The sequence below is a fragment of the Podarcis filfolensis genome (assembly GCF_964270895.1).
Source record: "Podarcis filfolensis genome assembly, chromosome: 3".
NCBI classification, from domain to species: Eukaryota; Metazoa; Chordata; class Lepidosauria; order Squamata; family Lacertidae; genus Podarcis; species Podarcis filfolensis.
This window is the reverse complement of record NC_139606.1, coordinates 110,693,734-110,718,932: the sequence shown is the minus strand read 5'-3', so window position 1 is coordinate 110,718,932 and position 25,199 is coordinate 110,693,734. Positions and strand designations below refer to the sequence as shown.

General features: G+C 43.8%; 2 protein-coding genes across 6 annotated transcripts; one reads left to right on the top strand and one right to left on the bottom strand.

Annotated features, from left to right (window-relative positions):
- Window positions 1–272: 272 nt before the first annotated feature.
- On the bottom strand, window positions 273–7,134 carry RPS27A (ribosomal protein S27a). Of its 2 annotated transcripts, XM_083605661.1 has the most exons (7): window positions 7,036–7,050; window positions 6,533–6,950; window positions 5,417–6,197; window positions 3,184–3,468; window positions 2,737–2,822; window positions 921–1,052; window positions 273–457 (listed from the first exon to the last, which is right to left on the bottom strand). In XM_083605661.1, exons 4-7 carry the CDS (start codon window positions 3,260–3,262, stop codon window positions 308–310), a joined length of 447 nt encoding a protein of 148 aa, XP_083461787.1. In that variant the 5' UTR covers window positions 3,263–3,468; window positions 5,417–6,197; window positions 6,533–6,950; window positions 7,036–7,050; the 3' UTR covers window positions 273–307. The 2 variants fall into 2 exon arrangements, with proteins under 2 accessions (XP_083461787.1, XP_083461786.1); XM_083605660.1 differs by lacking the exon at window positions 5,417–6,197 and having other exon boundaries at window positions 3,184–3,238; window positions 6,886–6,950; window positions 7,036–7,134.
- A 177-nt stretch (window positions 7,135–7,311) lies between these two features.
- CLHC1 (clathrin heavy chain linker domain containing 1) lies at window positions 7,312–25,187 on the top strand. 4 transcript variants are annotated; one of them, XM_083605208.1, is made up of 12 exons: window positions 7,312–7,417; window positions 9,155–9,422; window positions 10,618–10,805; window positions 12,276–12,409; window positions 12,687–12,888; window positions 14,979–15,097; window positions 16,138–16,225; window positions 18,706–18,812; window positions 20,372–20,546; window positions 22,173–22,375; window positions 23,266–23,445; window positions 24,861–25,187. In XM_083605208.1, the coding sequence occupies exons 2-12, from the start codon at window positions 9,240–9,242 to the stop codon at window positions 25,055–25,057; spliced, it is 1,776 nt and encodes a 591-aa protein (XP_083461334.1). In that variant the 5' UTR covers window positions 7,312–7,417; window positions 9,155–9,239; the 3' UTR covers window positions 25,058–25,187. The 4 variants fall into 4 exon arrangements, with proteins under 4 accessions (XP_083461334.1, XP_083461335.1, XP_083461336.1 ...); XM_083605209.1 differs by lacking the exon at window positions 7,312–7,417 and adding an exon at window positions 7,479–7,824; XM_083605210.1 differs by lacking the exon at window positions 7,312–7,417 and adding an exon at window positions 7,536–7,558.
- The last annotated feature ends 12 nt before the right edge of the window (window positions 25,188–25,199 follow it).

Sequence of the window (25,199 nt, the reverse complement as noted above, 5' to 3'; positions counted from 1 at the left end):
CACACTTCTCTGAAGTCTCTCAGCCTCACTCACCTCACAGAGTGTTTGTTGTGGGGGAGGAAGGGAAAGGAGATTGTTAGCCGCTTTGAGACTCCTTAAGGGGAGTGAAAGGCGGGATATCAAATCCAAACTCCTCCTCTTATCAGCAGTGCTCATGAGTAGCCCCATGTCTTCCATTTATCTACTTTCCCCTCCTCTCTGGTCCATTTAGCAAACATGTTAGAGCCCCTGCTTTGAACACTCATGTAACTAGAAAAAAAAAACCAGCAGAATTTAAAGCAACTTTTATTTATTACAATAGACACATTTACTTGTCTTCTGGTTTGTTGAAGCAGTATGTCAAGCAGCACTTGCCACAGTAATGTCTGTCAAAGTGGCTAGCCATGAATACTCCAGCCCCACATTCCTCGGAGGGACACTCGCGTCGCAGGCGGCTGATTTTCCCATTCTCATCCACCTGCAGGAAGAAAGGCTTTAAATCGTATTGCATTTTCCATCTCCCTTGAAAAAAATACAGAAGCATGACTTACACAGTCCAGACTACCACTGCTTGCAATTTTTAGAAACACCAACTTATCATTTAAGGTTACACGCTCAACCCCGACAAAATCTAGTAGAGCGGGGTGGCCATATTTGCCATTTAAGCATTAAATGCAAGAAAATAACTTATGCCCCCCCCAACCAACAATTCAGCATAACTGCCCTAACCAGTACTATTAATCAGTTGTGCTCATGCATTATTTCCAAACAAACTTAGTTACATTTGTCACCAGAAGACGGGCTCATGCTGGCATTCTAACTAAATGCAGAAACAGCCATCAGTAGAAAGAATCTGTATCTAGCAAGAGCCCGCAGGCTCTTCATAGGCAATTAATTACTGCTGACCCAGTATGTCAATTCCCACATGAAGTTGCTCTTACCTTATAGTACTTAAGGACAGCGAGTTTCACCTTCTTTCTCTTATGCTTATTCTTCTTAGGAGTGGTGTAAGACTTCTTCTTCCTCTTCTTTGCTCCACCACGAAGTCTCAGCACAAGGTGAAGGGTCGACTCCTAGTTTTAGAAAGCGAACAAAGGACACAAAAATTTTGACAGCTGTAGTCATGCAACTGTTAGGAGTTGGGACGGACACAAGAAACCAAAATATAGGTGCTCTGCTCAGCCACAGAGCTTAATAGCCCTGGACAAGTTGCTTAGCACAGCCTACCTCCCAGGTGCTCTTTTAAGGAGGAGTGAGATAAGGGTAGCAAATGGATAAAATACCAAAGCACATAACTGGCACTTTGCTGATGCACTAAATAGACTGGAAATAATCTCAATGACTGGTAAATACTACAGAAGTCATTGGGTTGCATTAAATGGAGTTGCGCCCAGCAACTAGATGGGCTTGTGTGAGAAGCAACTCCCCCTGAAGCCCTCTGCAGACACACCCAAATTCTGTGAACTGTGCTGGATATTGTGTGTGTGAGAATAATTTATTCCAGAAACAGAGAAGAACAGAGAAGTTTGAAGAAGCAGCAGAAGGCTGAGTTTGTTTTGTCTATGCAAGGACTTTTTCTGTGGAAACTGTTCTTTGAACATACACAGTGTGACAAGTAGTGCTGATAGCAGTGGTTCTGTATAACTTCTTGTGAGTCTCTTGCTTGCGCCTTGCGGAGAGAGAAGCAGAGAGTGAGTCTTGGACTCTTGCTGGACTCTAATCATGCCATGACCATGGCAGCGGTGAATGTCTGTATATATTTGCTACCAACATGCATTTATGGCTGTCAAGTAAACTTCTACACTCAACTGAATCTTTATGGCGTCCATGAGTGTTTACTGCCTACTGTGTGTACCTTCAACCCCAAAGACGCTTCCAAGGAAGGAGCTGTGTTGAGATGTAGCTCTGCAGAGTATGGATACTGGCACACATGCACAGCGAAATGATGCAGGACCCAATCCTTCTGAATCATCCATCAGAGGTTGATGGATTGATCCAACAAACTGCTCTGGAATCCCTGGATGGGAATCAGTATATGAATGATTTTAATGAAGAGATCTGTAGAAGGTCCCCCAACCCTCCAGAGTAGCTGCAATGGGAATGTGGGTCGTGGGAGAGATAGCAGAAAATTGATCCCTCTCCACTCCGCTGATAGAACTCTTACCATGAGCTGAGCAACACTGCTGGATGCAACCTACTGTGCTTTTCAAATCCAAGTTTGCTACGCTCACCTCATATTTGATCAGGTCAGCACAACTTCTGATATTTGGGATAAGCTAAAGTCCATTATATTCAGTTCACTACGCTCTTTGTATTCATGTAATTAAACCTCCAGCTTGTTTCTAGTAAGGTTCTGTATGCCTTTAAAGGCAGACAGGTTTAGGTGCTAGAAGGAAAAAGGTATTTTTCATCTTTAGGAGAAGCCCACAGCCAACTGTTATATCCTATTAACAATGAATATGTGGGACCAATGTCCACCTGCTGCCACCACCTGGTCATCTTGTCTACTAGAAGCAGGAGTCATCCTACTGGTACAAGTTTACAGCATGCTCTTGCATTTTATGGTTTAGCAAGTACATGGGGTTCCACAATGGGGCTCCCCACACTGAATCTGACTGGGATTGGGAGAACCCCCAGGACAGGCCGGGTGGAGCAAGGAACATTCCGCCTGGCAAGCTGAAATGCTTGTGCAGACAGAACGTTTGTAATAGAGCAACAGTAAATTCCACCCACTGTATTAGAACACTTAGTACATACCTTTTGAATGTTATAATCAGACAGAGTGCGCCCATCTTCCAATTGTTTCCCAGCAAAAATCAATCGCTGTTGATCAGGAGGAATTCCTAATAGAGGAAAAATGGTGGGAGTATGAATAACTGATTCAGTTATTTATAAGAACATTTAGTGTGTTTCCATCTATTTATTATCCTTTTGCGGAAAGCAAAATAAGCCTCATTCTACATGTACCCCAATTATACTTGCTAGCTTTTATTTTATTTTTAAATAAAGAAGGCATCATTCCTAGCTGTATCCTGTTTGCTGCAGCATACTGAATTGACCCTGCAAGCATCATTCTATGACCTCCTAGAAGACCAAATTTGATGGAAAAGAACGGTACAGGTAAACAGAATTCTAGCAAGGAAGCTTTAATCCACAGTAGAATAATTTTAAAACCACAAGTTACAAAACAAAAGCAACACCTACCTTCCTTATCCTGAATCTTGGCTTTGACATTTTCTATGGTATCCGATGGTTCAACCTGTTTATAAAAATAAGACACCATTGAATTGCTTTACAGACTTAAATAGTTATAAATTCATTACTGCTCCAATCCAGGCATTAGAACAGTACATGCGTATTAGCTCAGTGACTTTGTTTAGACTAGCAATTCTTAAAACACACACAGAGCCATAGACAAGATAATGTTGGTTAACAGACCAAACACTGAGTTCTTGTCATATTCTCTGTAGCAACGTACAAACACCAATCCTGCTTCCGGGTTAGCGCGATCGACTAATGGCGGATTCCCTCCGAGCTCCGGAGGGAATCTGCTCAGTAGGGGACGGGTCCTGCCGCGGCGGCGACGCGGGGACCCTCAGAAACCACAGGCGCTGAAGCCTGTGGACTTGGTGACTCGGCGGGCACCATTTGCGCCCCCCCCCGACCCGCGAAGGAGCCTTTTTAAAGGCTTCGGAACGGGGGACAGGGAGAGGCGCGGTGCTGTGAGTCGATTGCTTCCCCTACGGAGTGAAGCCACATGCCATGGTCGGAGAGCGCTGACTTCTTCCTTTGAACATTTGGACTAAAAGTAACAACCCGTGAGTAATACGGAAATTGGATTTAAAATTTCTTTTTTGGATTTGGCACGAGTGGGGAAGGCGCAAAGAGGAAGTCCGTCTCCCCGTTTTGTAAGCATCTTAAAGCAAGGACTAGATAACTAAGGTTGAGAGAACACCTTCTTCTTGAGAGGATAAAAGTAATTAATTTCACGTTTTGGCAGTATAAGTAAATTTGCTGGAGGATAAGAGTTAATTTTGAGAGTGGAAACGTCACCGCCCCCCCCCCCGGACCCATGAGCAATCCGTGAGAGAGCCTGTTGAAGAGACACAGAAGATTTTGACAGCTGTCAAACTAGCTGTCAAAGCTGGGGGAAAAAAGAGAACTTTGTTTCTGTTGCCTCGGCTGGTTATATTTGATACATTCAGGTAATAAATCGTTGAAAATAAAGAGAAAAAGTTAATTTGACTTTTGGATTGGAACCGGAAGGAATACTAAGTAACCAGAACTCCTCTAGAGGGGGCTCTGGGACATTACAAGAATGGCTGCAAGTGGAAAAATACTGATTGAACTGGAAAAGACTTTTCTTCTCCTGGGAAAATTTCAAGAACAAAGCAATGTTTTGGCTACAAATGTTACAACATTGAATGAAACAGTAAATAAACTTGCTGAAACTGGAAGGGACTTGACTAAAGTCTTTGTATCAGAACAAAAAGATTTTGTAACTGAGCTAAAAATTCTTGCAGCTGAACAAGAAAAGAAATCCGAGAAATTTGAGAAAGTGGGGAAAGAGATACATGACAATTTAGAGGGAAAGGAAGGAGGAGTTATAATGCCGCAGATGATTAAGGAGAGCCAGAGGCCTGCTAAGATGGATATAAAGGAAAAGAAGAATGAGATTATGAAAATCTGGTTTGAATGGAAGAATGAGGAATGGAGAGATCTCCTCATGTGGGGATCTGAAGACTTATGGATTACAAACCTGACTAAAGTGGAAGCTGGAGTTTCTGGGACATTTTGACTTAAAAGAAGTAAGAAACAAGATTTGGACTACAATTTTAAATATGGAGGTCTGGCTGGAAGAAACATGGATCTTATTGGGACAGAGCTTCTCCGAGATTTGGTGTTTAATATAAAGGACTACCAAAAAAAACCGGCAGAGAGGAAATGAGAGAGACTTAAGAGCCTCGGACGTGAGGTCACCAGGCTGACAGCAGATAGACTGATGGACATCTGTTGGAGCTTGAAACCGGGAAAGGCGGGGAGTGGGGTTTTAGGTATCCAAAGGGTGTACAATTATACTTTGTTTTTATATATTTTGTTTTGTTACTTATATTAAAATGGGGAACTCGTGAAAGGGAATTGGGGTCGATCTTAGAAAAAGATATTAAGAATAAGTACTGATGCATAAAGACTGAGGTTTATGTTAAAATTGGTTAACTAAAAGGATTTAAATATAATAAGGTAAAATTTGGGGATAAGAACTTGCTGAACTAAAAATTGAATTGGAATACAAGAAGGGGAGGTGTGGGGAAGTCAAGGAAATATGTTATTGAAAGAAAGGAATGTAATTATATGTGTGTTTTTTATTTTTGTTTTTTCTTGTTGTTTTTTTTTTTTAAATTTCAATAAATATCTTTTAAAAAAAAAATACAAACACCAATCCTGCTCCTGTACTTTTAACAGCAGTTTTAACATACAGGAGACAAAGCTTTTCACAGCACAGAGATAAAATGGTAGGAAAATGTTGATGCTTGGCTTGTCAGCTGTCTCCCTTGCCATCACCAGGCTAGAATGGAAAGAATGCACATCTCCTTCTCAAACCTTTCCTTTCAGCAACAGCAAGTGGTAGAGGCAAAGAAGGCGGTTATATTATTGCTGGCTGGGTTCTTTGCTCAGATATAAAAACACCTATCTTTATTGTAGGGACATGGGATGGGGGCAAGGGAGGAGATAAAAAAGTGCATTCAACTTATCATTGAATTTATATACCGCCCTATACCCGGTGGCAGCGATGGCCACCAATTTAGGCAGCTTTAAAAGCAGATTAAACAAAGACATGAAAAACAAGGGCTATCAATGGCTACTAGTCGCCGTGCCCACACACCAACTGCACAATCGGAAGCAGCATGCCTCTGAATACTGGGTGTTGCTGGGCAGCATCAAGCTGCGATGGAACTGTTGTGGTCTTTAGTTAACGCAAAAACGGGTGGGTTGGTTACAAGGCCTTTGAGCCGGGAAAAGAGATGGGATAGCCATCTTCATAAATATATCATTCATACACACACACACACATAAATGTATCAGCTTGGTCTAAGGACCCAAATCAACGGATTCAAGAAAGGAGATCCCGATCCAACATCAGTTAAGACCTTTCAGCTCTGGAGGTGGTGGGCTCTCCTCCTTCCTTGGAGGTTTTTAAGCAGAGGCTGGGTGGCCATCTGTCACGGGTGATCTAGTTGAGATTCCTTTTTTTTTTTTAAATTTATTAACTGGCCAATCACATCAAATTAAATCACATCACATAAATTCCAAATTACAAAGCCAAATTTTTAAATTTTGTTGGGGGAACCCATACTTCAAGATCCAAAGGGGGATTCAGGTCATCTTATTACTGCGTTAATGTCCAAATCAGTCCCAATCAGTCCAAACAAAATTCATAATTCTATTCAGCCTTATCTTGGTGTTTCCACATCATATCTTGTTCATATAATTTCTATTTTTCCTTTACCATCTCTTCTGTTAGTCTCCTTAAGCCGATAAGCAAAATAATTACCTAGTTGAGATTCCTGCATTGCAGGGGGGGGGATTTGGACTAGATGACCCCCAGGCGACCCCCCCCATTCCCACTCTACCACAGCTGTCAACTTTTCCCTTTTCTTGCGAGGAATCCTATGATTCTATGAGCCACACGCTTTCTCCCCCCCCCCTTTTTTTTCTTTATGGGAGGGAGCAGGGAGCGGAATGGAGCTGGGCAAAACCCGCCATTTCCCTCTAGGCCACAAACTACGGGGAGGGGGAAGAAAGGCCTGGAAGCCCAACTCTGGAGACACGAGGCGAAGAGGCCCGAGGATCAGCGGCCTTGCCCTGAACCCCTCATATGCTTTCTTTCTTTCTTCCCTCCCTCACCTCGAGGGTGATGGTTTTCCCCGTCAGGGTTTTCACGAAGATCTGCATGGCGGCGGCCGTCGGACCTGAGGAAGCAACGAGAGCGAGAAATGAGGCGAAGGAAGGCTGAGGGAAACGGAAAAGCAGGCCCCGCACAGAGCAACCACTCACCAACGACCCGCTCCCGGAATGGCGGACGCCGGAAAGAGAACCCGCTCGGCCGCGCACGGGGTTTCCAAGGCTGGGGAGCGGAAGGAAGGGAGGAAAACGCCGGCTGAGGCAAGGACTACAACTCCCGTCGTGCACCGCCGCCTGGAAGGTATGAGGAGGCATGACGGGAGCGGTAGTTTTTAAAGGCGGGCGCGTCCTCGGCGGCGGTTGATCCGGTGGCGAAAGGGCCCTTGGGAGTTGTAGGCTGGAAGCTTAAGTGGGCACGCGGGGAGGGAGGGGAGCTACCTTTCCCAGCATGCACTGCTCCGAATCCACCCACGCAACCAGCGCATTGCTTAGTGATTTAGCTCAGCTTGGTTGCTTGCCGACAGTTGGCTCTTGGGTGAGTCCGCTGGGGCAGAGGGGCGGGGCCAAGGGGCAAAAGGGGCGGGGCGGGGCCGGTTGGCAGTTGGCTCCCTCGGCTGAGGGAAAGAAGAGGCGCTTTTCGCGCGCGTTGTTAAAAGGGCCCCAGAGCTCCCTCAGTGTGAGGCAGAAACCCCATTTCCACTATAATTCTGAAGGACCTCCCCCTTCCACATAATATCCTGGGCCGTATTTATATTAATTTATTGAAGGCATTTCTACACCGCCCATTGGCCCAAAATAGGCTCCCAGAGAAGCTTACCAACACGATCTCTGAAATGGTCCCTGCCCTCAGGCTCACGTAATCTCCCCACATAAAAAGGCATGGCAACTTATGAGGAAAAGGGATTTGGTAGGGAGGAGAGGGAAAAGCACGCATGAGCACAGGTTCTTACTTATTTCATAAAAGTTTGTGCTTGCCGTCTAGGGGAAAAAGCCTCAAAGCGGCTTATGAAAAAGGCAGAAAAATAAGAAAATCACAACCATAATTTAAAACACGCAGAAGGTGAAACCTGCCGCAGAACAGACTGCAACAAATTAAAACTCATACAGACTGTAATCTGGATAACAAAAATGTTTTCCTCAGGCGCCGAAACGAATACAGTGGAGGCTCCTGCCTGGTATCATGAGGCAGGGAGTTCCAAAGTGTGTGTGCTGCCACACTAAACAACCTAATTCTTACAGATGTGGCACAGCTCTGGGTTTCTAGGAATGGCAGCCCCATCATAGGAAGCTGCCTTATGGAGGAGAGTCAGGCCAATGGTCCGTCTAGTTCAGTATTGCCTACACAAACTGGCAGCAGCTGGACAGGATTCCTGTCCCGGCCTTAACTGGAGATGTTGGGGATCAAACCTGGGGACCTTCCACACAGTCAGTGGGTCTTGTTGGCACTTAGGATCCTCATGGGACAGGGCTGATGGAGTTACACTCCTTCCTCGCTGATCTCCATGGCAGTTCAGCCTATAAAGATCTAATGGGTGTGCAAGGTCTGATGAGACAGTTTTGCAAGTATCCCAGTCCCAAGCTGCATAGGGCCTTACCATACCCTCCAACATTTCTCCAATGAAAATAGGTGCATCCTATTCCATAATCAGAATAAATTTATTATTTATGCCCCACCCATCTGACTGGCTTGCCCTAGCCACTCTAGGCGGCTTCCAACATATATAAAAACATGATTAAAAATTGAACATTTAGAAAGAAACCCTTCCCTATACAGGGCACCTTCAGATGTCTTCTAAACTTTGCAGTTATTTATTGCCTTGGCTTGGAGGTCACATAACCTCCAGCATTTATGCGATGAAAATAGAGACGTCCTAAGGAAAAGCGGGACATTCTGGGATCAGTCATAAACCGGGACGGCTTCTGTAAACCCTGGAAAATGGAGACACTTGGAGGGTTTTATCTTTCAACTTGGCCCAGTAGCAGACTGGCTGTTGCAGATTCCAGAAATATGGTGTTTCACGCTGGCGGTAGTTTGCCCAGCAAGCAAACTAGTTACTGTAGTTTCAGCCTCTGGACCAGCCTCACAAAGGACACTGCTACTGCATACTTGCACAAAGATGAATTTAACATGACTATTCCACAGTGAGATGCTTGATTGCTGCATCCAGACCAGCACCAGTTTATCTGCGAATAAGTCCCACTGAAAACAGCAAGACTGGCCAGATAAGTTCAAAATTATTTTCACAGTATCCCTGTCACTTTTTTCTTTTAGATTTTGACTGAAGTGTCTTGGTTGAAAGAAACAGCTGAGAATTCTCAACTTCTGTCTGCAGTAGAAGCTTAGCTGCTCCTCCGTCATGAAAGCTGCCAGTGTCAAGGCAAGAAAGTGCTCAGTGTTGCCTCCTATCATCCCCGAGGCGGAGAAGGAATTTCTGGAGAGCATCCAGAGTTACATCCACTCAGAAATCGAGAAAGTGGGCTGTACTGAGCAAGGACTGGCTGAGGAGTATTACATAATATACAGAAATGTGTTTGAAATGGTAACCAAGCATTGCTAAGAACATTTCGCTTTTCAAGACAAATGGGTGCGATCTGAGGAGTTTGGGAACGTATTCTGACTTTCACTGAAATCAGTGGCAAAATAATAATGTGCAGCGTTATATAGGACTTCTGAAGTGTGCAAAATGTTTCCCATCCATTTTTACAGCAATTCTTGCAACAACCCTGTAAGGTAGATCAGTAGTATTATCCCCCATATTGCATGTGGGAGGACTGAGGAGATCATAAATCTGCTCTGCATGAAGGAAGGTCCCAGATTCAATCCCTGGCATCTCCAGGTGGGACCTGTCTGAAACTGTGGAGGGTCACTGCTCGTCAGTGTAAATGATAATGAGCAAGAGAAACCAATGGCATGACTCAGTCTGAGTCCACTTCCTATGTTCCTATGAGGCTGAAAAACAGCAGCCAGTCTGGTTCATGGTCCATCCTGCTAGCTACTATCCTGTGATCCACCCTGAGACCTTTGGGTATAGGACGGTATATAAATTCAATAAATAATAATAAATATCCTGTACCTATTCCCAGTGGCATTTGCCAAGGAATCTACTGGGCCTGTGTTAATCAGTACTAATATGGATATGAACATTTTGCGATTGAGTTAGGCTTCATCATACCGGGTCTTAGTCCTGGAATGTGTAAAATAGCAAACAAACAAACAAACAAACAAACTAAACAGGTGTCTTAGTGACATGTAGCCAGTCCATCAATGTGGTGGTGGTGGGGAGAGGCATCTACACCAGCCCTTTCTCCACATGCTTGCTTATGGAGAGAAGCTCTTTTTGCACCTATCCTCTTTTCAGAACAGATGGGAGGGTGGCTGTCCAATCCTGGCATTCAGTGAAATGTGGGCATGTTTAAGGGAGCTCAACGTAGGAGAGACTTAAGCAGTGAAAACAGCAGGAAGAACAAGCAGTCTCGCTTGTAGTGTAGATTTTTGAGGGGATATTTACTTAGACCTTTCGCAGGTGCCCTAGGAGGTACTGGTGGGCACACTGGGAACCTCAGGCACCACACTAACAAGCAATATCTGCCATATGGAAGGGGGAAGGCTGCTTTGGTCTGACCTGGCAAGGAGGGGTATTACAGAGATTTTGGAATGAAGCTTTTTCATAACTTGTGCCTAGTGTGTTATAAAGCAGGGAAAGCAAATGACCAGCCTCTATATTATTGACACAGATAATAGAGCATGCTAATGCGTACAAGAATATCCTGACTACAATCAAGCAAGAATATGATGCCTTCATAGAAGCAATAAAGAAGGGCCAACAGAATGCCTTTTATCTTCATGGGAAATTAAAGATTTTAGCCTGCGAGTCTACAACTCTCATGTATTATAAGAACAGAATTAGTCAGCTGAAAGAAAAGTAAGGACCTCGTTGGCAACTGTTAAGTACAGGAGGTGGGGTGGACGGCCTTTCATAGCATATTTTTGAGCAAGTCTGTAGCACAACAGCATGGACTTAGTAAAATGGGGTTAAAAACTTTTAACTATGTGCGGTTTAGTGTCCTATTTTTCATGAATCGTGTTTCAGTCTAGTTTTCTGAAGAATATACATTTAAAGTACTCTTAACACCACTTGAACTGTCATGGGTTCCCCACAAAGAATCCTGGGAACTGTAGATTGTTATGGGTGCTAGGAATTATAGCTGGGATTCTTTAGGGTGAGCCATGCCTATTAAAGTGGTATGAGTGCTTTAAATGTATGGTGTGGCTTCAAAGCCACACAAGAAAGTAGTGAAACTGCAACTCTTCAGAGTACAGTGGCAAGCTCTTGGGGAAGAAAAGTCAAGTAAAAGCAGCAAACAATGCTTTCTTTTGAAATTTGGTATGATTTTCCTGGTCTACTTTTAAACAAGCTCTTGACAATTCTGTCCTGGCAAGCATATTTTTCAGTCAGAGCCTTTGGTGGCTTGTTATTTAGTTTACTGTCTACTGATATGCTTTATTTATAAAATGTCTCTCCCCTCCCCCCCCAAACCCCCTGCTCTTTATTGTTTTTAATCTGCTGTGGGTTGGTTTTTTTTTGGCAAGTTGTCTTGAATAGGACATTCCTATTTCCATCGGAGAAATGTTGGAGGGTATGTAAGGCGAAGGAATGCCTCCATATAAGAGCCTCTGTAATTTATAGGCCTGTGGACTCCATGTTTGTGGGTTCCCCCGCAACCACTGTTCTGTTTGATTAAGTAAAGTTGCCTCAGACATCCCATTGGTGTACTTACTGAAGAAATCCAGCACAGGGCAAAATGCAGACCTCCAGGCTTCTCTGCCTGACCGTTGGAACTGTCCCGAGGCTGGTCTCCTCACCAGTGCTTTTTTACTGGGGGGACGCAGGGGGGACGCATACCCCTAAACATTTTGCGAATCTAAGTTTGGCCTCATTGAGGGGCAGTATTTCCATATGAGTAGGAAAATGAGAGCACCCCTAAACATTTTTTTTTAGAAATAAAAGCACTGCTCCTCAATGGCCCTTCCCTTCAGTCTCCTCTAGTCCTTTTCCCTGGCAACAATATGCCCTTGAACAGAAATAATGCTCCTTTGTTTGCCTGAATCAAGAGATGTGTATGTAGAAATCTCTGGTTTTGCATGATTGAAATTTCACGAATGTATGGAAAATTAATAAAATATATTTTTTAAAAAAAGAAATTTCACCTACTGTGCAAAGGTAAGAGTAACAATTATTCCCCCTTCACTTTTGCCTCTGGCCCCGCCCATCATTGCCATGTGGCCCCCACAAGGTGGCACATGTCAGAATGGGTGGGGGTGTCTTTGAACATGAAAGCCACTTACACAAGAGAGGCTGGATTAATGTTTCAATGACTGTTTCTTTTCTCAGGATAAAAATAATTGAGAAAAATTCTGAAAGAATCACAAACTTGATACAGAAAGTAAGAGCATTAAGGCAGACATCCTCTGCAAAAGACTCTCCAATCCCGACCAAGACAATCAACCCTGCCATCCTCATTCCAGGTGAGAAGCAGCTCTCTTTAATATAGCAATCAAGTTTCTCTTAAATTTGGAGCATGAGCTGGCCATAGTTACAGACTTTTCACTTAAGTCTTGTGGATTTCAATGAAGGAAAATCAAGTAATGCAATTTAGCTGTCACACTTGACTTTGAGTAAACTGGATGTAATGAAAAATGACCACAGCTTTGATTTTGTTTTAACAAAGTTGAATTTCCAGGTAATCGGTGTGCTATCACAGCTGCGAGTTCACCGGAACCTATGCTCCTCCTTTCCCAACAGGCATCAGCATGAAAGATTCTCTCGACATCAATGCCCTTTCTGTCCACCTGGCTCACCTCCAACAGAGGGTGAGGGACCTGAAAGAAGACATGTTGACAAAGTACATCCCCCTGGAGAACACTGTAGACATTGAAGAGGACCTCAACCATGCCCTTATCCAGCGAAATGAGGCTGAAAAACAGAATGAGCTGCTGAAGTTTTGGTATAATGATCCCCCTTGCAACATGAAATTTACCTTGTATTTAAAAGAGCTCTGCAGGGTATTATTTCTTTCAACCTCTACCGCACTCATCTATTTTGGAGCTGCAGTAGCAATGCAGTCCTCTCTAGGTACAGACCTCATAATCAGGCTGGATCATGGCTTAGATCCCAGAGGCGGGATGCCTAATACGGTCATACCTTGTGTTGCGTCTGCTTCATGTTGCGTCTTTTTGCATTACGTTCCGCGGCAACCCGGAAGTATCGGAACGGATTACTTCCGGGTTTCGCCGCTCGCGCATGCGCAGAAGCGCCAAAGTGCGCCTGTACAGACGCAGTACTTTGAGTTGCGGGCATTTTATGTTACAGATGGGCCTCCGGAACAGATCCCGTCCGTAACACGAGGTACCACTGTAGTTATTAATTCAACCCCTGGTACGCACAGACACACACAGAGTTGTTATTATTTTTACACTTTTATTTACAGCCAAACCTCGGTTCCCAAAAACCTCCGTTTTGGAACATTCTGGCTTCCGAATGCCAAAAACCCGGAAGTAAGTGTTCCAGTTTTCGAACATTTTTCGGCAGTCAAACATCTGATGTGGCTTCTGCTTGAGTGCTCCTGCAGCCAATCAGAAGCTGTGCCTCGGTTGTTGAACATTTCAGAAGCCGAATGGGCTTCCGGGACAGATTACGTTCAACAACCGAGGTTTGACTGCATTTGTATCCCACCTTTTCTGCCAGAACTCAAGGAGGCACACAAAAATTAAAGCAAATACAGATAAAATGGACAGAGCTGAAAACATATAAAGGGTTATCTTTCAAAGGCAATTAAATCACCTGAGGAATTAATGTTAAAAAGTATCTTCTAGAATGCAGATAGTAAAAAATGGTACAGAGCCCTTTCCTTAAAAACCAGTCAGTTCCTCAAAGCCTGCTGGAATAATAATAATAATAATAATAATAATAATAATAAGGCTTTACCTGCCAGTGGGAGGATAACAAGAAAGGGAGACAGTGTAGCTTGTCTAGGAAGAGAGTCCCAAAGACTAGGAGCAGCCACTGAGAAAGTCTGTCCTGCATCTTCACCGGGTGTGCTTGTGAAGGTAGTAGGACTTCCTCTGAAGATTGCAGAGCCCATTTTTGGGATGCGGGTGGCGCTGTGGGTTAAACCACAGAGCCTAGGGCTTGCTGATCAGAAGGTTGCTGGTTCAAATCCCCGCGACGGGGTGAGCTTCCGTTGCTCGGTCCCTGCTCCTGCCAACTTAGCAGTACGAAAGCACGTCAAAGTGCAAGTAGATAAATAGGTACTGCTCTGGCGGGAAGGTTAATGGCGTTTCCATGCGCTGCTCTGGTTCACCAGAAGCAACTTAGTCATGCTGGCCACATGACCCGGAAGCTGTATGCCAGCTCCCTCGGCCAATAAAGCGAGATGAGTGCCGCAACCCCAGAGTCAGTCACGACTGGACCTAATGGTCAGGGGTCCCTTTACCTTTACAGATAGCTTTGACCTAAGCCATATAGTTAGGCTAGTAGCAGGAAGATGGATCAGTGGTTCTCAACTAGAACATAGTGACATTCATTTCATTTAATGGGGAGGGCCAACAGCACTTAAGCCCTGGTTCAGTTCCCCAGCATCTTCTTGTCAAACAACCTCTGCCAAATACAGCACCTCTCCAGCCCTGTTCAAAGGAGGTTTGGGTTGGTCTCTGTTAGAAACTAGCCATGAGTATTACTAATTTACAAATTATGACAATGTGTTTATCTTTGCATAAAAAAATTGGAGAGAGATAAGGATTTATACAGAGATTTATAGATATATAGATATATTTGTACACATTACTTGGCTGGAGAACTGCATTTCAGTATTCAGATAATCCCAAATTGTGAGCCACTTGATGAAGGAACATGCAGTAGGAAAGGTCTGTAGCAAAGAAAACTCAAGTCCTGTGTTTTGAAGACTAAAGGGAGCAAGATGATAAGAATAAAGGTGTGGTTGGGGGAAAAGAGAAATTTAGGAAGAATCACTAACAAGAGCCTTTTGATGAGCCACAGCCAGGCAGCCAGTTTCACGCACTATTCTCTCCTTTGTAGCTTTTATCGACTATCACAGTTTGTCAACGTTGTGACTATCTGGGAGAGTTCAGACAGGAGTTTAGAAACCTTGCACCAGCTCATCTTTCAAATGATAGAAAATGAGAAACTTTCAAAAGGTAAAATATACGAGTTCAGATTTTGCCATCCAACAGCAAGCCATCAAAGGATGACAGGGAAGAACATTTGTCTGTGATGCATGCTGAAACAATTGATCCATGTGGCAACCAGCAATGCTAAAGTTCCCTTTCCTTTTTAAATTATTTGCCAACGCAGGGCTTGCCTTTTGCCCATTATCTTCCCCTTATGCCAATCTTTCAGCCCCCTGATCCGTTCTAGCTCATTCTTCCTATCACATGCAACACTGCTGCAGTTCCTCTTCTTGCTGTCTGCTGAGGTGAAACTGCATAATTTATGTAATTATGTAACTTATGTAAAATAAATTTGTCATTATGTTATTCTGCCCCATTCATTTCGCTGCAAAGGAAACACTTTGCAAATGAGAGGAAACATAATTATGTATCATGTGCAGATTGAAAGAAACAGCCGATTGTATTCACTGGATTGTTTTTGCTTCTGGACACATGGGACAAATAAGAGAACATGGGCAACTTCTGCTCTCATTTCTGTTTTCATTGGAATGCTCCGGCATCATTATTTGTCAGTTTTCAAATTTATATCTCTGGAGAATTCCGACAAGCTACACCTTATGCTGAAGCTGATTCCTTTCCTGCACTCTTTTCTTTGACTCTTGTGCTAGCAAATCCTTTCCTGAACCATCCTAACTTCACCTTTCATGTTCCATCGTCTCCAGCTGACCTTTCCTGCCCACTGCAAACTGTAAGCCTTTTGAACAGAGACTATGTCACTTCTGAATGCTGCACAGTGTTTGGAAAACAGCTGGCGATGTCTTTGGGCACACATTCGCTATTGGCCAAAATTAGTTTAACAGACCTTCCTCTCCCCTGAGAACCCTGGGAAATGTAATTCTGCGGTGCAGAGTAGAGCTCTCTAAACAGAATTCTCAGCACTTTCACCAATACAAGAAGCCATATCATTTAAAGTAATACTAAAAGTGATGTAAACCTGTGGTTCCTGGTGGTTCTGTTTTCTGAGAGTGTAAAATGGTAACTTGCTATGGGTGGCTTTCTCTATGCAGACACACTTGCCAGCAGCATTTCCAGCGTATTTGAACATGACCCCAGCAAAAGCAAAGAGGCTGAAGACCTGATTGAATACATTGAAAGGTAAGGTGATGGAGCATGTGTTAGGATATTTCCGTTCCACCTTAAAAGGGAGCAGGATGTTTGTGCCACAGCCTGCGTATTTCCTGTTTCACAGGATGTTTATGTTTTCTGTTGCTTTCGTTTTCTCTCTCTGTGTCAGAGACACTGAAGCAGGCAGTCATGTTTTTTTGTTCTGATCAACGCTGAATAAAACTTGTAAATAATGCTCTCCTGAGTGCGACTTTTGCTGTGCACTATCTGCTGATAGAGTGTGCATGAGCCCAGGAATGTGGCAATCTATTTTCTGGAGCTCGTGTCGCTAATTGCTGATTCTGCGTGTCTACGGGAGATCGATGGACGTCCGGAGACGACGTGGAGTCATGATGGACTTTATCTCCCTGGCAGTATCCCAACAACAGGTTATGGGCCCAGCACGCTTCCGCTGCGCAACTCTGCTGAAGCGCAGCGGAAGCGTGCTGGGCCCATAACCTGTTGTTGGGATACTGCCAGGGAATGGAAGAGCCATTCCATTGCTCTGGAATGTGGCAATCTATAGTTCTGGAAGCTCGTGTCGCTAATTGCTGATACTGAGTGTCTATAGGAGATCGATGGACGTCCGGAGACGACGTGGAGTCATGATGGACTTTATCTCCCTGGCAGCATGCCCTTTAGTCTGTGCCCGCCACAACTAGCACATCAAGCACATTGCGGTCATTAGACTCCTCGACTGAACAGAGAGCAGCAGTACAGTGGAGACCCTCTGACAGCTGCAGCAGTAGGCACAAGCAGTCTCCCCGCTCCCCTCTGTGACACACTCTTGGTGTGCAGATTGTGGGAACATTAAGGAAGGTAGGAGAGGATATATTGTTTTGATACTATCCTTCCTCACTCACGCTAGTGAGTAAACAGCAGAGCACATTCCCTTTGCAACATATTGGAAGCAAGTTGATGATTCATTAGAATCCTTTAATTAAGCAATCCAGTCTGGATTGTTCCTGGTAAGTTTTCCCTTTATTTCCCCCTTAAAATAATAATAACACGACACAGTCTTCTTTAAAAGTAAGAATAAAGTTTTACTCGCATTCAGTTCACAGCAGTAATCTGAAGGCATGCTTTATCTTGTGGTTACAGTAAAAAGAAGTCTGAGCTACATCTCAGACTTTCTGCTTGTGGGCTACAACCTACATGAAGGTTGAGCCATGCGCTGGCTAAGAGCCACGAGACTCCAAAAGTATGAGACTAAGAGTTCAAGAGAGAGATGGTTGTGTGGCCAACCCTTTTATCTGGTCAGTTAGGGTCATCTACCTGGTCACACACGGGGAGGAAGCTCCACACAGGTATGACAGGAAGTCCTCCTTGTCTGGAGCCACATTCCCCTGTGTGTCCATTCTAGGCAACAGGAAAATGTTGTACTTGACTGCTCTAGTAATAATACATCCCACACAGATGGGGACATGGCATACACAGCCAGCAAAACTGCATGGAAAAACAGAACTGGGGAGATGTAGCAGGAAGCAAAGAGCATCCCTTACCAGTTGGCTGTGCCAATCAGAACTGCTTCTTCTACTCCTTAATACACAGAAGTATTTGAGGGCCAAAGTTAGTCATTAGCATGGGCTGCCCCAGAGATCTTGGATAGGCAAGACACTGGTAGAGAATAAGGTCAGGAATTGATGTAAGCTTATGAGGAAAATGGAGGTGCAGGGAAGGAGAGAAGCAAATGGTGTCTTTGGGCAAGGGTTTGCTGGAGAAATGGATTCTTAGGAGAGCCATAACGAAAAAGACTAATGGAACCAGAGAGATGGTTTTCTCTTTCTGTTCAGATGAGAAAATGCCATTTCACTGTTTCACTTCCCTCTTACTTCTCCACGGCCCCCTCCCATTTATTTAACATCTACACAAAACCTCAGAGTAGGGTTATTCAGAGGCCCTTCTTCGTGTGCCTCCTCTTTGAGAGGCCTGGAGGGTGGCAACACGAGAACGGGCCTTTTCTGCAGTGGCTCCCTATTTGTGGAATGCTCTCTCCAGGGCTTCTTGCCTGCCACCTTCATTACATACCTTTAGGTGCCTGGTGAAGACATTTCTCTTTAACCAGGGGCTGATTAACATTTTATGTCCTTTTTAAATGGGTTTGCGGGAGGGTTTTTTGTTTGTTTGTGTTTGTTTTTATTATATACTTTATGTTCTCATTTTGTATTTTTATGTTGTGAATTGCCCTGTGGGTGGTATACAAACTGAATAAATAAAACAGATAAAAATGGGGTCAGCAGGCTGGAAAGAGATGGTTTGCTCCTCACCACAGCTGTCCTGCTGTTCACAGCAACATAGCAAGAGCATGAAAGAAGAGCATCTTGCTATATATTTCTAGTTTGACTATCATACCCATGTTACACAGCTTCTGGGGTTGTGTCTGGCTAGTGTACATCCACTGCCAAGCATGGAATTGTTTTCGCATCCACTGCCTGTGCCTTTGAACCTTTATGTTCTTTAACCTGTGCCAGGTTCAATGAATTGTTTTCCCGTAGTCAGTTTGAGGCTGCTGCAATATATGCAGCAAACTGTCCAAGAGGAATCCTCCACAATGAAGAAACCATGGAGAAATTTAGGGGTATGTATGTATGTATGTATGTATGTATATGAGTTACTAGTCACGCAATAGATATACCGTATTTTTCGTTCTATAAAGCGAAAAAAGATGCACCAGACCACAAGACGCACCTAGTTTTTGGAGGAGGAAAACAAGAAAAAAAATATTCTGAATCTCAGAAGCCAGAACAGCAAGAGGGATCGCTGTGCAGTGAAAGCAGCAATTCCTCTTGCTGTTCTGGCTTCTGTGGTAGCTGTGTAGCCTGCATTCGCTCCCTAAGACGCACACACATTTCCCCTTACTTTTTAGGAGGGAAAAAGTGAGTCTTATAGAGCAAAAAATACGGTATATATAAGTTTCTAAACTGCTTACAAAAAATTATTAATAAGGCATAGCATAAAAGCAAATGAAACACATTGCAGTAATAATTTTAGTGACCCATAAACAGATCCAGCAAAATAGCAAACCTTTAGGAGCAGAAACCAGCAATAAAAAGGACATTTACCATAACCTTTTAAATACTTGGATGAAGAGAGAAGTTTATGTCTGGTGCTGAAAGGATGTTAATGAGGGAGATCCTCGGATGTGGTCTTTCTTCCTTGCAGTTTCTTAGATCAGCTAACTTCCTCTAGCTGTGTTGTTTCTTGTAGCACAAACCACTTAAAGCACCTTAACAACTAACATTTATTAGGTATGAGATTTCATGGACAACACTTCCTGCATCTGATAAAGTGGAGTCTAGTCTACAAATGCTTATGTCATAATACATTCATTAATATTTAAGGTTTTATATGACTTTCCTGTTTTAGATCAATCAATATAGTGCTCTGAGTAGCATAATTAGTATGTCAGGTTAGACTATTTTTAAAAGAGTGCAGAGAGATACTCTCAGTAGCAGACACTGAATAGCCAACCTATCAGGGATGCTGTAGCAGAAGATTTTCTGCACTGGAAGGGGCTGTTGAGGTACCTTTCAATTTTCTGATTCTGTAAGGTACAACAAGACTCTGACAGCCAAACAGACAGAATCAACCAAAAGAGCACCCTAAGTAGTTGCATTAGTGTAGCAGGTTAGAACATTATGTAGATATATTTTCTCAGATTTCTTTACACCTGAAGTCTCATCAAAGCCTGTAGTATTAAAATGCAATTTTTTTAATATTCCTGGTTGCTACCTTACTTTGTGATTGCGCTGGATAAAAAAATTAAAACTGATAGCTAGCTAACTGATATTTGTCCCTCTGTCCTTTTAAACCCACCATTCCTCACTTTCCACAACTTGTTTCCCCCCTCCCTCCTCCTCTCTGAGATTTTCCTCATTTCTTTAAATCTTAACAGCCCTAAGATCAAGCAATTATATAAATCCAAGGTTGGAATTAAGTCTCCCTTAGTGGAGAATCTGAACTGAGGAGGAATCAGCAGTGCAGAGAAGAAAAATGACCAAGCAAAAGCATGTTGTTTAGTTGTTTAGTCGTGTCCAGCTCTTCGTGACCCCATGGACCAGAGCACGCCAGGCACTCCTATCTTCCATAGCTTGCTTAATTTTTTTAAAAAAGAAACTTACTGACTTCCGCTTTCAGGTGTTGGCCCAATCAAAGGGAAGGTTCTCCCTCTGCTCATGTACTGCGAAGCTCTAATAAGCACATGCATAGCTACTAAGCAGCCACTTTCAAGCCATTTGGTAGCTGAAGCCATCCAGTGTGCCTTGAATGAGAAACGGTTAGACCTGGTGATGCACTGGGTCACCATGCACAGGTAAGTGGCCATCCAAGGAGGGTTCATAGCTCAGTGGTAGAGCTTGTGCTTTTTATGCTGGAAAGCCCTCTGGGGAGCCACTGGGCCTCAGAGTAGGCAATACTGGGCCACAGGCCCATTCAGAGCTTGTTTGAAGCCTGGGGGCAGGAGTCTTGTTCTTACCATAACAGTCTAGCAGGCTCCTGGCTCTCCTTCCCCACAGCCATCTTAGCTCTGAAGCCCGGGTCAATTATACTTAATTGTTTAATTGCACACTGAAACAGAAAATCACACTGTATGTGTATTGCTAAAAGGGCATGGGAAAGTCCATTGAGCTGTACTAGGAGCTCTCTAAGTGCCACCAGGTTGATAATTACCTGTTGATGTCTATCTACTGACTCTCTTACATGGTGTTTAACTTTACATCACATGGAAGGGATATTCAGTTGCAAATTGCCATTTTGAGGGTGCCTTTTGTTCTCTCAAGCCACCGAAGACAAAGGTGTGTCAATGAAGTCTCTCTCTCCTGGAGAGAAAACAGCTCCAGGCTGTAATGAAGGCTGTGGAGATAGACAAACCTTTATTTCAGGCCCATTTGGTATGCAACTATTTGGATGTACAGTGGTACCTCGGGTTACAAACACCTCTGGTTACAAACACTTCGGGTTACAAACTCCGCTAACCCGGAGGTAGTACCTCAGGTTAAGAACTTTGCCTCAGGATGAGAACGGAAATTGTGTGGCAACGGCAGGGCAGCAGTGGGACGCCCCATTAGCGAAAGCGTACCTCAGGTTAAGAACGGTTTCAGGTAAAGAACAGACCTGGAACAAATTAAGTTCTCAACCCGAGGTACCACTGTATCATTTTTTGTATTTTTATCTGTTTGAAGAAAATTCTTTTAGTAAAGCTTTGAAACCATATTTTGGGTCTGGACAATATTTATTGCAAGAGGAACCAGTTTTTAATTCATCCTATTGCTTCAAACTGCACAATATTAATATCTGCAATAAAGTATACTTGGCTGCCCCCCATTCTGCACAGGTCTGCTAGGCCATGCGAACCAGTGATCTGGCTCCAAAGAAGGCAGATCCAGATGTGTTACTGATGCTCCTGCTGATTGTTCTCAAAATGTGAAGAGTTAACTCTGAAACTGAGGCAGCCTGGCTCTGTCAGACCCAACTGCATTGGGGCTGAGCACAAGCCAGGATGAGAAGAAAGTGAGGCAGAGGCAGCATGCGGGTGGCAGTGGGGAAGCAAGCAGATTTGTGGTCAACGGGAAGCACCTGAGCAGAATCTCAGAAGTTACTTTCCCAGCATGGGAATCATTTGGGTAATGCTCAACCTCCTGGAATGTGCAGAGAGAGTCCTACACCAACATTGCCTTATGAGCAAGACTTTTCTCAATTCCTTGTTTTCTCTTCCTGTTCCTTTCTTTTTTTTACTTTGCATCACTTAGATTATAAATTGTTATTGTATTATTATTATATTTTATATTAGTTACTCTCCCCCGCCACTAAGTCTAAAGTCAAAGTGAGTTACAAAATGATCCTAGGTATCATTATTTCAGTTATTCCACATTGAAATCCTTCACAATACCCCAAAGCCTGGTAAGTCCCTAGAATGTTTAATTGCTCTTATTTCCCCTAGACTGGCATTCTGTGAGGAAGCCGGCGATGCAATCTTCAATTATGCACAGATGGATAAGCACAATGAGTCCCAGTGCTACGCTTTGGCTCAGATTGTCTACCTTGAATGTGGAGCGCACAAAAAAGCCGCCCTGTGCTTGTGCAAACAAGGACAGATCTACGGAGCCATGGATTACCTTCAGCAATGCAAACGCTTTCCAAGAGGTAGATTCCCAAGCCTTGTTAATTTATATCTCACTGCAACCACGACAGCAGTGAAATTAACCAAAGACCTGTTTAAATCTTAATCATCTTCTGAAAAGTGGCAAGTGAAAGAGCCTAGTGAGCATCCTTCAGGGAGGAGTTTCACAAGAACAGCACTAATACTTAGAAGGCCCTGTTCCTTGTAGCTCACATGCCTGACTCCAGAAGCCAGGAAATCCAGAAAACGACTTCCCCTCGTGATCTCAAATGTTGGGGATGGTGATGATGCATCAAGTAGCTGCTTTTTCAGGCCTTAATTACATGTGCTATTTTCCAGTGGTACCTCAGGTTACATACGCTTCAGGTTACATACGCTTCAGGTTACATATGCTTCAGGTTACAGACTCCGCCAACCCACAAATAGTGCTTCAAGTTAAGAACTTTGCTTCAGGATGAGAACAGAAATCGGGCTCTGGCGGCACGGCAGCAGGAGGCCCCATTAGCTAAAATGGTGCTTCAGGTTAAGAACAGTTTCAGGTTAAGTACGGACCTCCGGAACGAATTAAGTACTTAACCTGAGGTACCACTGTATGTTGAATGAATAAATGCTTCTCAGCCATCTTCAAACACTTTTGCAATGCTCTGTGTGTAAGAAAGAGAAAGTGATTATGGCTCTTCCCCTCTCTCTATTGCTTCTGGTTTGAAACAAGCACTAGCTCTACATGGAAAATAGTTCATTTGCTGTCCATCCATGTGATCCTAAAGTCCATCTTGCCTTTTTAAAGATGGTAGATCTCTGCTTGTCAGCAAAGAACTGGAGACACTTTGTGCACCTCGTGCCCCACTTACTGGCATGATCGATTGTATTGTTTTCAGATGGTCTTTCTAACGTAATTCCTGTTTGGTTTCAGAGGACTATATCTTCCTACTGCAACGTTGCCCAAATGTAGAACTCATGCGCTGCCTAACTCAAGAGTGGAATGGGCGTCCACCCTTCTTGTCCCTCGGGGAAACAGTCCTGACACTCATCGACACGGAACACAAAGTCATTTGCGTACGATTGTTGGAAGATATTTCCAAGGAAGGCAGGGGTGAGCACAGCTGGGGTTTTTTCAGTAGAAATGTCACTGCATGTACTTGCAATTTATCCCGTATCTACAGGCACCTGTACATTGCAGGTATGTTTGGCCTCACAAGGGTAAGTAGTGGATGGGGACAGGTGGAAGATTTTAATCAGGAGCAGGGGCTGCTCTCAGCTTCAATTAAACTTTTAAAAACAAGTGAGAGATCTGATCACAGGTCTCCCACTGCCATGTCTGTTTTTGGCCTTCATACCATGGGCTTCACTTGTGGCACACTTGTCCAAAATACTGGCCACCAATGCTATACGCCAAATTAACAGCAGTTAAGACCATGTTTTTTCTTCCAAGATCCTTTAATTCCCCGGATGGTGCCCTCTAGATGTTTTGGAGTCCTGACTCTCATCAGCCCAAGCCATTGTATTTCAAAAAATTTGGAAGACACCAAGTAAACCACAGAGCCTAGGACTTGCCGATCAGAAGGTCGGCGGTTCGAATCCCCGCGACGGGGTGAGCTCCTGTTGTTCGGTCTCTGCTCCTGCCAACCTAGCAGTTCGAAAGCACGTCAAAGTGCAAGTAGATAAACAGGTACCGCTCTGGCGGGAAGGTAAACGGTGTTTCTGTGCGCTGCTCTGGTTCGCCAGAAGCGGCTTAGTCATACTGGCCACATGACCCGGAAGCTGTACGCCGGCTCCCTCGGCCAATAAAGCGAGATGAGTGCCGCAACCCCAGAGTCGGTCACAACTGGACCTAATGGTCAGGGGTCCCTTTACCTTTACCTTTTAAGTTGGGGAAAGGTGCTTTAATTGGATATGTGATGCAGATGTTCTACTAAACGTGATGGATTAACTCTGTTGCTTTTACTCAATTAGCTAATCAGTTAACATCCTTTCATAGAGGACAATCTGACTAAAAAGTCATCATGTTTAACCTGTGACTAAATGTAGCAATTATTTATGGCTTCATTTTACCCCAGCTTTAAGATTTAAGCTTTGAAACATAATATTACATGGATGCCATTGTTCTAAAGACCTGCTCTACCTTGGCATCTTACGTCTACTGGGACATAGTTCAACCTTGCAATCCAACCTGTGTTTCCTCAAAAGTCAGTCTGAGTCCAATGGGGCTTGCTCCCAAGAAAACATGCATAGGTTGCAGTTCATCAGTGCAGACCTCTGTGGTAGTAGGTTACAACCCTTTGCATACTATATTGGGCGAAACCTTAAGAATGCAAATTTACTTACTGAGAGTAAATACCATCAAACTCAGTGGGGCTTCTTCACAGACATGTATAGATTGCCCTGTAATGGATTTAGGATCCTATCCAAAGGTATGCATGTTTCTGTTTTCTATGACTCATGATTCAAGCAGAAAGAAAAAGCAGCAAGACTTTGTTTCACATTTTTCTTTGTCAAATGTCCTTACAGACGTGCTGGAACAAATGATTGTAAAGGATAAAGAATGTAATGTGGATGGCTGGAAGGAAATAGCTGAAATATGCCAGAGTATCAGGAAAGAAAAACTATCCAAGTTTCTTATCACGATCCTGGCTGCCCAAGGAGGAGTGGTTGAAATTCCGGATAGTGCAGAGGATGCCAAGTTAATGGAACACGTTTTCTGGTAATTTCCCTGCAAATCACACGGGGGAGCTCTTTGCCTCCAGAGTCACTTCAACTGGGTGAAGACTCAACAAAACCTGACTTGTGAATGTGCTTTCTTCTTAGAAACAATAATTAAACACCTGGGTGCCTGTCCTTATTGGGAGA